This window comes from Cibotium barometz, chromosome 12 (assembly GCF_041138505.1).
Source record: "Cibotium barometz isolate CiBa-2024 chromosome 12, ASM4113850v1, whole genome shotgun sequence".
Taxonomy (NCBI): Eukaryota; Viridiplantae; Streptophyta; class Polypodiopsida; order Cyatheales; family Cibotiaceae; genus Cibotium; species Cibotium barometz.
The window spans coordinates 31,868,670-31,879,692 of NC_141057.1; the positions used below are offsets into that span (position 1 = coordinate 31,868,670).

The 11,023-nt window shown below is 43.4% G+C and overlaps 1 protein-coding gene across 2 annotated transcripts in view; it reads left to right on the forward strand.

Moving 5' to 3' along the window:
* The window catches only part of LOC147633296 (vacuolar protein sorting-associated protein 35B-like), a 97,179-nt gene extending 90,688 nt beyond the window's left edge, over nucleotides 1–6,491 (forward strand). For both annotated transcript variants that reach the window (XM_086806338.1, XM_086806337.1), the window contains exons 11-14: nucleotides 4,967–5,074; nucleotides 5,162–5,262; nucleotides 5,430–5,543; nucleotides 5,619–6,491. In XM_086806338.1, coding sequence (XP_086662464.1) covers nucleotides 4,967–5,074; nucleotides 5,162–5,262; nucleotides 5,430–5,543; nucleotides 5,619–5,829 — 534 coding nt within the window. In that variant the 3' untranslated portion in view covers nucleotides 5,830–6,491. The remainder of the gene's footprint in view (nucleotides 1–4,966; nucleotides 5,075–5,161; nucleotides 5,263–5,429; nucleotides 5,544–5,618) is intronic.
* The last annotated feature ends 4,532 nt before the right edge of the window (nucleotides 6,492–11,023 follow it).

Here is an 11,023-nt window from a genome sequence, read left to right on the forward strand (position 1 = left end):
AGCATCCACATTTTGATGATTTGGCACAAGACTATCACGCACAAAAACCAAGTACGCTGAAAGACTCTTTTTCATTGCTTTATTAATTTGGATGTGTGATACAAGTGGGATGGAATCCCCTTCTTTGCCAGCATCAATAAAATGCATGCGACCTTTATGCATAAAAGAAATCATATTGGACTTGTAATCTTTGCGGGGCTCAAGCCTATGGTGCCACGGCTTGCCCAACAATACATCACATCCATTCAGTGGAGCAACTAAGAAATGCTCATTATCAAGGTAGCCCTGGATATGGATGCGCAACTTCCCTATCAAAGGGGTAACCTGCACCTCTTTACCAATAAATGCAGCTTCGGCTTCAATTTGAGGTCCCATGTTTTCAACCTCAATACCCAATGCAGCTGCCATTTGCATAGAGATGAAGTTGTCAGTTGCACAGTCATCAAACATGAAGAGTGCGGGCTGATCCTTGATTTGCCCCCAAGCCTTGCAAACCATATGCTCTTTTGCATCATGACCTGTATTTCCTTGCACATCAGGAACTGCATGTACATTAGCTTTGGTGTGCTTGTCCTCATGCTTTGATTTGCGATCTGGGCATTGTCGGAACATGTGGTCTTTGCTACCACAAGAAAAGCATTTTCCATCCTTGGCATATTGCTCTCTTTGCTCCGGGGTTAAGCCGAATTTGTTCTTTCTTGGGCCTTGATCTTTAGATGTGTTATTTTCAGCTTTACCACCCTTGTAGGGCTCGCGGAAGTTCTTTTTAGGTGGCTGTCCACCCTTTTGCTGATTTGGGGCAGCCTTGTCCTTCCCCTTGGAACCTCCTTGATCCTGTTTAATCTTGAGCACCAATTGCTCCGTAGCAAGAGTAGAAGCTGTGAGTTGTTGCAACGTATGTTTCGGGTGCAATTCAATGCCCGATCGATATGCTGGTTGCAGTCCAGAACGAAACTTCCTCTTTCTTTCATCCTCTGTGATTTGCATAAAGGGAGTCACTTCCAGCAACACTTTCCAGAATTTGTTAACATACTGTTGCACGCTTTCATTGTCTCTTTGCTCCAACCTGTCCCACTTTTGAGTGAGAGTTTGCTCTGCATTGGGTGGCAAGAACTGAGCATAAACTTGAATTCCTTCCAAGTAGAAATGGGATCCTTGGTGATCTTTTTAGTGATCCACCAATGAGCAGCAGTCCTTTTCAAAAACATGCTAGCATGGCGCACCTTTGACTTTTCGGTGAAATCCTCATCGCTAAAAGCAATGTCGAACTGTGCCACAAATGCTAACACCTTAGAAGCATCATGTTCACCATGAAAAGCATCAAATTTGTCACCTGCTTTGAATTCCTTGAGCTTCCTGGCATGAGGCTCATGGTCTTCTCTTTTTCTTTTCCCCTTATCCAACGGGGCAGCCCTATCTGCATGGGCTCCATGGGCCGTCATAGAAGTTTCATGGGGCACGGTGGCATGTGCTCCACGAACTCGAAACTCAGATGCATGTGACTTACCTGCATATGGCATTGTCTCTCCATGAGACAACTCAGAAGGCAAAATTTTTCTAGAAGTAGACCTGTCACCATGAGATACATGTCTTGCATGCATGTGACTTTCATGCCCTCCATGAGCACTGGCATACATATATCTATGAGGCTTTGTGCCTTGTGGAGAGGATGCATGTCGAGAGGTGACTGTCACCTTTTCCTTTTGCATAAAAGATTTCAGCCTCTGGGATGCGGGATCTCCATGCTTCAAACGAGGTGGATTTCTGAATTTCAGCTCTCCGTCATCCCCCTCTTTGATATCACCTTTGCGGAGGAGGTAGGCAAGTGCCAACTCCCTTGGTTTCTTGCCCACTTCACGAGCCATTGATTCAAAAGTTACATCTACCATAGCATCAGCCTTCCTGGCTTCAATAGCACTTTGCACATGGGGATCTTCATGCAAAAACTTTAACTCTTGCTCTTGAGCCTGCAAAAGTTTTCTCATATGTTCCATTTCAGCCCTCATAGCATCAGGCTCTTGTTCAAGCATAACTGTCTTTCTTGGAGACAGTTGACCCTTTGATTCACTAACAATAACCCTTTCAAGGGGCTTGTGTCTACCTCGTAGGGCATCAGACCCACGAGAGGCACTAGATGGACCCCTCGAATTAGGCACTTCCAAAGGGTTGAGCCTGCAAAAGTTTTCTCATATGTTCCATTTCAGCCCTCATAGCATCAGGCTCTTGTTCAAGCATAACTGTCTTTCTTGGAGACAGTTGACCCTTTGATTCACTAACAATAACCCTTTCAAGGGGCTTGTGTCTACCTCGTAGGGCATCAGACCCACGAGAGGCACTAGATGGACCCCTCGAATTAGGCACTTCCAAAGGGTTGCCTTGGCTGTCCATTGTGTTTTAAGTTTGCTAAAAGCGGGATGTCCAGTACACAGGTTTGTTTCCCCACTAGGAAGAGGGAAACAACCGTGCTCTGATACCAATGAAACTGATCCTGTCAAGTGGGAAAGACTCCGTTGGACACCCACACGCTTAATAGCACAACTTTAAAACCACAAATTTGACATGGACAACTTAATACAACTTGAAATTTAAATGAAATGAAATGGAAAGATGGACACCAGCACTGGGGCCGGAACGGGCCAACCCCCCCCTCAATATATGATATATTTATTGGGAGTATTTAATGAATACAATGCTCCATGGGTTCCAAGAACCAGATGATGTCCATGTACATATGAAAAGAGTACCAAACAAATAGGCGCGCCGTATAATTGCATAGAGGACTCTAGTGCTAGTTGTGGGAGGCGATCTCTGTCAAGCGTGTATACATGCTGAATATAAGTGACAATATGAAAAAGGGCATTTGTAACTAGTGGCGCCACCCCAAACTTTGCATGTAGAATGTCATGTGGTACAATCATCACCTGTATACAGCCTCTCTATGCTCCTCTAGTGATCCTTCCCTAGTCCTGGCCCCCAAAAGGCTGCACCATACATAGCCGGTGGTCGTACTAGAGTATCAAAGAGCCAGCACTTAGTGCGAGGTTCTTGGAAAACTCATCCATACGGGCTAGGGAGGCGTCCCCCCTCACAAGTCGGTCATTGGCAGCTGTGGCCATGCAGAACAAAGGGCCTATAAAAGTGACTCCTAGATACACATACTTCTGCACAATCTCCATTGGGGCATCTCCATATATGAAAGAAAATCGTGAGGCCACTACATAAGATGTGTTGAAGACCATAACCTTGGTTTTGCCCAAATTGATCGTAAGGTCTCTCCCTGCAAAATCTGTCCAATGCATTTAAGTGTTTCTGTAAACGCTCGGTTGAATCTAAGATCAAGACAATGTCGTCAGCATATAGCAATATGGGCACTACTGTCTGAGCCAATGGTGAATCTCTACCTTTGAAACTATCCACAAATATTGCGATCTCATCAATGTATAGGCGAAAGAGTGTAGGTGAGAGTGGGCAGCCCTCCTTAACCCCAATAGTGCTACATATATCTCTTGAGATCCCACTGGGTGCACATACTCGGCCGAGTACTGCCCCATATAGTGCCATCACTCCCCATATCATCTCATGTGAGAATTGGAGCTCCTGCAAGCGTCCTATCAGACGTGATCGAGGGACGGAGTCAAAGGCTTTGCGGAAATCCACAAAGCAGCAATACACATGTCTCTTTGAGGACCTCGCCTCCTCTATGATAGCCCGTGAATTAAAGATATGGTCCAGTGTGGAGAAGTTTCTCCTGAAGCTTGCTTGGCCTAATGCTCTTTTTCACATCCTCTCTGCCATAGAGCTCATCATGTCCTCTAGTACTACCCCATAGATTTTGGCCATTGTGTGACCAATCATGATAGTCCTGTAGTTACCTAGGTTCGTGGGGTTCACAGAGTGCTTTGTTAAAAAGACTGGCAAAAATGGGAGCCAATATATGGTGCCCGTGGGCAAAATGTTCCGCGCGTAGATCCTCATGATCTTTTGCTCTCCCATTATGCAGCTTTTTAAGAGCCCTAGTGACAATCTATTCTATAGAGTCATGGTGTATGATGACGGAAGGCGTCTCTCTTTACTTGTGCATGGGCCTAGTGGTTTGAGAGAGAGAAAGAAACAAAGTTATATTAAACGTCTTCAAAAGACCCAGTGGGTCTATGAGACCAAAAGTGATACAATAGTGTCCATGTAATCTTATCATGGTACAAAAGAGAGAGAGCCTTACGACGGCACATTTGCAAGTAGAGATGACAGGTCTACTTCTTTCTTGGTAGGTTGGCCAGCAGAAAGCGCCGGAGCTAGATGACAATAGCTCACAAGACCGCCCCCATCCCCCTTCCATGCTGTCGCACATACTATGCCCTGTCACATAAATAGCATTTGTGGGCAGCTGGAAATTTTTCCAGCTTGGCATTAGTGATGGTAATTTAGACCAACCAACTGTAGTTCCTTCATCTATTTGACTGGCATCATCTCTTTGGCCAATTATAGTTACCCTATCCATATAGCTTTCACAGAGCTGAATCACCCATCTCCTAGTTGCTTGCTACAGTCCTCGAAAGTAGGGCTTGTCCATTCCAGAAGTGAAGGTCAGACTAAGCTTTGATGGAAGACTAACACTAAAGAGCACGTCCACTTATTGGGTTGTTCTGTACCCGAGATTGAGATCTGTTACCGGAATGAACCGATTTGGAAGCAGAACAACCCAATAAGTGGACACGCTCTGTAGTGCTAGTCTTTCATCAAAGCTTCGTCTCCCCCAACGTTTTTTGGCAGTGTCTATTAAATTGTTATAAAAGAAGATGAACATGCCACCCCATTCCGTTGTTCCAAAAGAAGATAGGTTTTCCTTTTATGCTGCTTTGCCGAGCAACTGTTTAACTCAGAAAAAGAGGATTGCAACAGAGGGAAGGAAGAGGCATGAAACCATTATGCTGCCTAATTTCTAATTCTATGCTGCTTTGCATAACAGGAATCAAAAGCACAGGTGACTGCGATTCATTTGATTATTGGAACCCTCCAAAGGATGCATGTCTTTGGAGTGGAGAACAGGGATACACTTACTCATAAAGCAACAGGGGTAAGCAGTTGTCATGCCCAACGTTTAAAAAACTCAACTTTCTGAACTGTGATGTTAAAAGACAACTGGCTTTAAATCACTGCGCAGTACTCAGCAAAGCTTTTGAAAAAACCAGACCAGTGCAGAGCAGTATATGCATGCTCCCACTTATTCTGGGTTGAAGATGGAGGTGTTCGCGATGGTGAAAGGTCTGGTTTTCTTAACCTTCCTGTTGTTTAGGACAATAGAAAATGGATGTGTACATGGGCGTATGGGGTCGTGAGATAAAGGGTTTGCCCTGCACTTTGGTGCCATCATATTAATTATGTGGTCCTGGTAACTATGCCCGCTGACATTAAACCCTGACGTCTATTAGGGTATCGCTCTGTCTGAAACGTGCCTTGCGAATTGCAAACGCTGCTCAACAAATGGCAAGTGCGACAAAAGGGAGTAGTGGCCCAGTCACTCTGTTTGTGGAGATTCTGAACAAGTAAACACTTCCTCCCCAAAACTGTTTAAAATTGAAATGTAAAAGCACGCTTTCATGAGCTCGGTTTCGGTGCAGGTACCTGTTCTACTTTGAACATGGCAGTGAACACATAACAAGCAATGTAATCCAGGGTCTTATCGAGCTGATTGTGACTGAAATGCGAAGTGAAAACGCCGCTCAAGATCTTGTGGTGGATGCTTTCTTGGCTAGCACTTTGCGGTATGTTCAGTTTCAGAAGCAGAAGGGGGACGGTGTGGCAGAGCGATACGCTGCAATTGAAGTTTGATCTGCTCATGCTCATATAGTACATATATGATATGAATGAGTTCCTTTTTTGCTGAGTCTTTGTTCGAGAGATGTGGTGGGCTACATGCTCAGAGACCGTTTCAGTAGTGAGAGCACAGATGGTGATTGGCTTCAAATCTTTTTTTTTAGTGGATATAGTTTTTATATTCTAATCTATTATTATTATTTAGGGAGTTTAGGGAAGAAGGGATTGGCTTCAAATCCTTTTTTTTAGTGGATATAGTTTTTATATTCTAATCTATTATTATTATTTAGGGAGTTTAGGGAAGAAGGGTTAGGAGTGCCACCAGAGCCGTGCCCAAGGGGTTTCGAACCCACGCACCCACACACACACACACACCGGAACCACCCGGCTGCAGCTCTTTTGGCTGATTGGCTTCAAATCTTACGAAGGCCCTGAAATGAAAATTTCCATTGCAGACATCTGCATGTTGCCTAGAATAGGTGGTCTTTCTATAAAGAGCAATTCTTAACTTCTTTATTCGGACTAGCCAAATATGGGATTTTGTAATTGGCCAATGAGTGTCTTCATCAATGTGGGTGTATGTGGATCAATCAAAGTGCGGCTTGCTAGGTAATGAGACATTTCTGCTGGAATCCAGAACACCTTACTCATACTAATTTGCATCACTTTTCTGTTAATTTTCTTCTCATGTGGCATAGAGACCTTGAAATTGATCTTATTGGTGTACCTGCTTTCTTACACAACCTCATCGACAGGAGGTACATAGGAGTTTTGCAATGTGCACGAGCACCCAAATGACCTCCGATGGGAATTGAAAGCCACTCCAAGACCGTACATGTAATGTTACGTCTAATATGGTCCCAGTTAGGTAATGCGGTCGGTTTGGTCCACCTAGCCTGGTCGTGGGTGTCTATCTCACTTGGGACGACTTACGATATGACCATCTTGGGTTCTATATATAGACATTGTAGGTAGTCTAGTGAGATTTATCTTCACTGCATTGTGTGCTCTTCTTGCCTATGGTATCCTTTGTTTGGATTGCCATCAAAGCTTTTTATCGCAGTGCATAGATTAACATACACCATCAATTTATAACTTTGGTTTACAATAGTAATTCAACATCAACTCTTTCATGAAGTTCTTTGCCTTGTGATAAATTGATGAGTTGTATCTTCTTACATGGTATCAAAGTTCAAGCTCTAGACAAAAGCTTATTGACAAGTGGCTCTTACAAAGTAAAATTGGAGAAAGGGCTCAACCTATAGCCGCTTGGGCTCGACCACACCATTGATAGTAAGTTGGATGGAACAAACTATACACTCTGGAAGTTCAAGTCAAGGTCCACTTTAGACTCTTATGAGTTGTGACAGATAGTTTTTAAGATTGATGCGAGGATTAATTCCAATTCTTGTTTGGTTCGTGGAAGAAGGATCAGAAATGATCTGCGTGCCATCATCACCAATGTGACTAATTATGTGTTGACTCCGATTCATCATACGACTATTGCAACTAATGCATGGGTGGTTTTTGCTGTTGCTCGAGCTCGATCACCACAGTTCAGTGATGGTTAAGTCTGATGGAACCGATTATACACCTTGGAAGTTCAAGTTAAGGTTCATTTTGGATGCTTATAGAGTTGTGGGAGACATCCCCTAAGAGTCAGGACCGATTGCGGACTTTGTAGATCCAACTTAAATAAAATCGCTAGATTAAGCTCTTGTTTTCATGTGGAGAAGAAATGTAGATGCATGTGTGTCACCGTTACCATTGTCACTGATTCTATGATGACTGATTCAACATAATGACTATCGTAGCTCAAGTATGATGCTTCTACGAAACCAATATGATGATTGATTCTATGATCATTGATTCAACATACGACTATTGTAGCTCAAGTATGATGCTTCTACGGAACCAATATGAAATGACGAATTAGACAAGGATTCGACTCTTGACGATCACGTAGCTTTATAGATTGCTTCTCATTCAGAAAGCAATCTACAGTTCATTACACAAATCAAGTGTGTGCAATAGGTGACGATGATTGGTATCATGAAGATCTGGCATGAATGTGTATTAGGATCTTGCCCTTGAATTGTGAAGGCTTGATCTTCTCATTGAACACTAGGGTGAGAAATTATCTTAAAGAGTTAATGCTATGCTTGAAGAGGAAGAGATGTATCAGAAGGTTAGATATCGTGGTGATTCTACTCTCTCATTAAGCACAAAGAAATGTAAGGGGAAGGACTCCAGTAACCCCTCTTCTTGTGTAAAGAAGTAGACAATGAAATACTCACTGTAACAAAGTTCGGTGTAACATGCAGAAGCTTCAAGGGAGATCGGTAACTTCAATGCTCAAAAATCAACACTTTTTTCATGACGGAATTAACGCACAAAGCTGAATGAAGATGTGCAGTAAATAGAGAGAGGGAGAGAGGAGGACACAATATTGGGTCCCGAATACCCTCTGTAGGGTCCCCACCACGAATGGTGTATTTGCTTTATTAGAATGATGTAAATCTGAAAGAAAATACAGAAAAACTTGACCTTTCTTGGTTGAGATAAGTCTGCCCTTGACCTGCAGTCTTTCACCCCTTTGCGTTAGCACTTATTGGTTGTCCTGGCCCTTGATTGCCTTAGCACATGGTGAATTATGAGAGAACACAATTGAATTATGGCTCACCTATTTATACTTCTCCCCAACAGCAGTCGGCCAGTTTATAACCAGGCTATCAGCTATAGTTTTTGTCCACGACCCTAAATTCAGCATTAAATGCTGAAAATTCACATAAAAACCTTGCGCTTTTCTCCCTTGTTGGCTGGGCATCATCTGCTTGAATCTCCAAGGGTTGGACACTGAATCTATGCTGTTTTGGGGACTCGATAGCCTGTATGGGTTGCCCCAAACTTGCCCTACAGCCCTCATAACACTAGATGTGTTGTTGGCTGCCCCTGGCATGCCCCTAGGGCTATCTTACAGTCCTTCAATGGCTGGTGGGTTCAGCCAGGGCCCATACTAAGACTTGGGATAGCCCTATGGGCTATCTTACAGTCCTTCAATGGCTGGTGGGTTCAGCCAGGGCCCATACTAAGACTTGGGATAGCCCTATGGGGGCTGGCCCCTTGTTCTAAAAGCAAATCCTAACTAACTACATAGTGATCTGGCATCCGATACCATACCTGATACAGAGAATCACTGTCATCATTCCAGAGGGAGACTTACAGCGCGGATTGGCATTGTTTCATGTGTAGGACATTGCACACCTAACCTTGGACTCCTGTGCAGGACAATGCACTCTTGACCATAAACGATTGAGATGGATCCCTGGGGCTGACTCGTCCCGGACTGGGCTCACATGGGACGAGTTCACCATCCCAGGTCCTGCACCTTCTGTACAGAAAAGTCGACGTGGCATCCAAGTGCGGGATGCACGTGACATCCCCTTCTGCTTAACTTGACGGAAGCTGCATAGCCTCCAAATAATCCGTCAATAACGTCGGATAGTCTTCGAAAAAGACTGTCAAGCCATATCGCTTTGTGGGTATCTCGGTCTTGAAACTTCATGAGGAACTGTCTTTGTCTTCGGCCTGAGCTATGCTTGAAATGGTGCAGAAGGATTTGTTCTGGAACCATAACTTCTGCTCCATCAACAATATCTGGTTCCGCCTCTTCTTTGACTTCTGGAGGGATTGGACCTGCATATGGCTTTAACCAACTAACGTGAAACACATCATGCATAGTCCAACTCAGAGGTAACTTTAACTGCATGGACACCTCATTAATCTTCTTCCTGATGGGAAAAGGTCCGAAGCTCTTGAAAGACAACTTTGGGCATCGCTTGTCCACCTGTTTCAACCTTTGCTTCATAATCCGAAGATAAACGCAATCACCTTTCCTAAAACTTTATATCCCTTCGGTCTTTATTGGCTTGCCGAGTGTAGGGCTCTTGCGCTTTAGCCAAATCTTTCTTTTACTGACTCTAAAAGCTCCTAGTAAGACTCTGCACTCTGTTCACTTTAGGTACTGAAGACGAGGTCCTGGTTAACAACAATTGGAAAGGACTTCCAAACGATGCCTCTTATGGAGTCCTGTCAATAGCTGAAGAAAAAGAATCATTCAAAACAGCTTGAACTAAAGGCAAATAAGATTTCCACTTACCTTGCTGATCGTGGACATAACACTTCAGTACATCAAAGGCCAACTGGTTATATATCTCTATCCGGTCGTCCGTCTATGGGTGGAATGCACTGGAAAAATTCAATTTAGTACCAAAGTTATTAACTAATGCCCTCCAAAAATGACTAGTAAACTTGACATTGCGGGCTGATACTATGGTCATATGAATCCTGCCAATCGGGTACCAATGCTGAATGAACAACTAGGGAACGTCCTCGGCGGTCGCATTGGCCCTGCAAGGAATAAGCATAACGAATTTGCTAAATGTATCAACAATAGTTAGGCACTCCATATTACGCTTACTCGGACTCGGAGGCAGATTCGTGACAAAGTCCATCGAAATATCTTGGAAAGGACCCTCAGGAATTGGCAAGGGCTGTAACAACCCTATCTTCTTTCCACGAGGAGCTTTTGCCTTTTGACAAATATCACATCGTAATATATATGTAAACACATCTCGCCTCATCTTTTGCCACCCAATAATATTGCTGTTCCAATTTCTCCAGAGTCGAATTCATGCCCCTATGACCACTAGTAATGGCATCATGGAGAAGAGCTGCCGTGAACGACTTCATGACACACAGTGTGCCTTTGTAGCAAGATTGATGTGTACGTATTGTACGTTGTGTATATGTACGTACTGTACGGTGTTCCGTATAGTAAAATTTTTTATGTACGTAAAAATACGTACCATTGGCAAACAATAGGACATTCAACACCTTTCTACATTTAAGGTACATAAAACATTCAAGAATCAAAATAAACCACTTTGCATGTACTAATTTCAAAACACACATCATATACTTGACACAATGGCACATTGTATATCTGTCAAGACAAAATAGACGTAGAAAGGCTCATACTAGAGCATACAAATAACAAATGTCTGATGTCAACCTAAAAGCCTCATACTGGAGCATACAAATAACAAATCATAAATGTCTGATGTCAAGAGTCAAGACTCAAAAGTAAAAAACACTAAGCAATAACAAAGAGTCTCGACTCGACTCTCGAGACTCTACTCTTTGAATC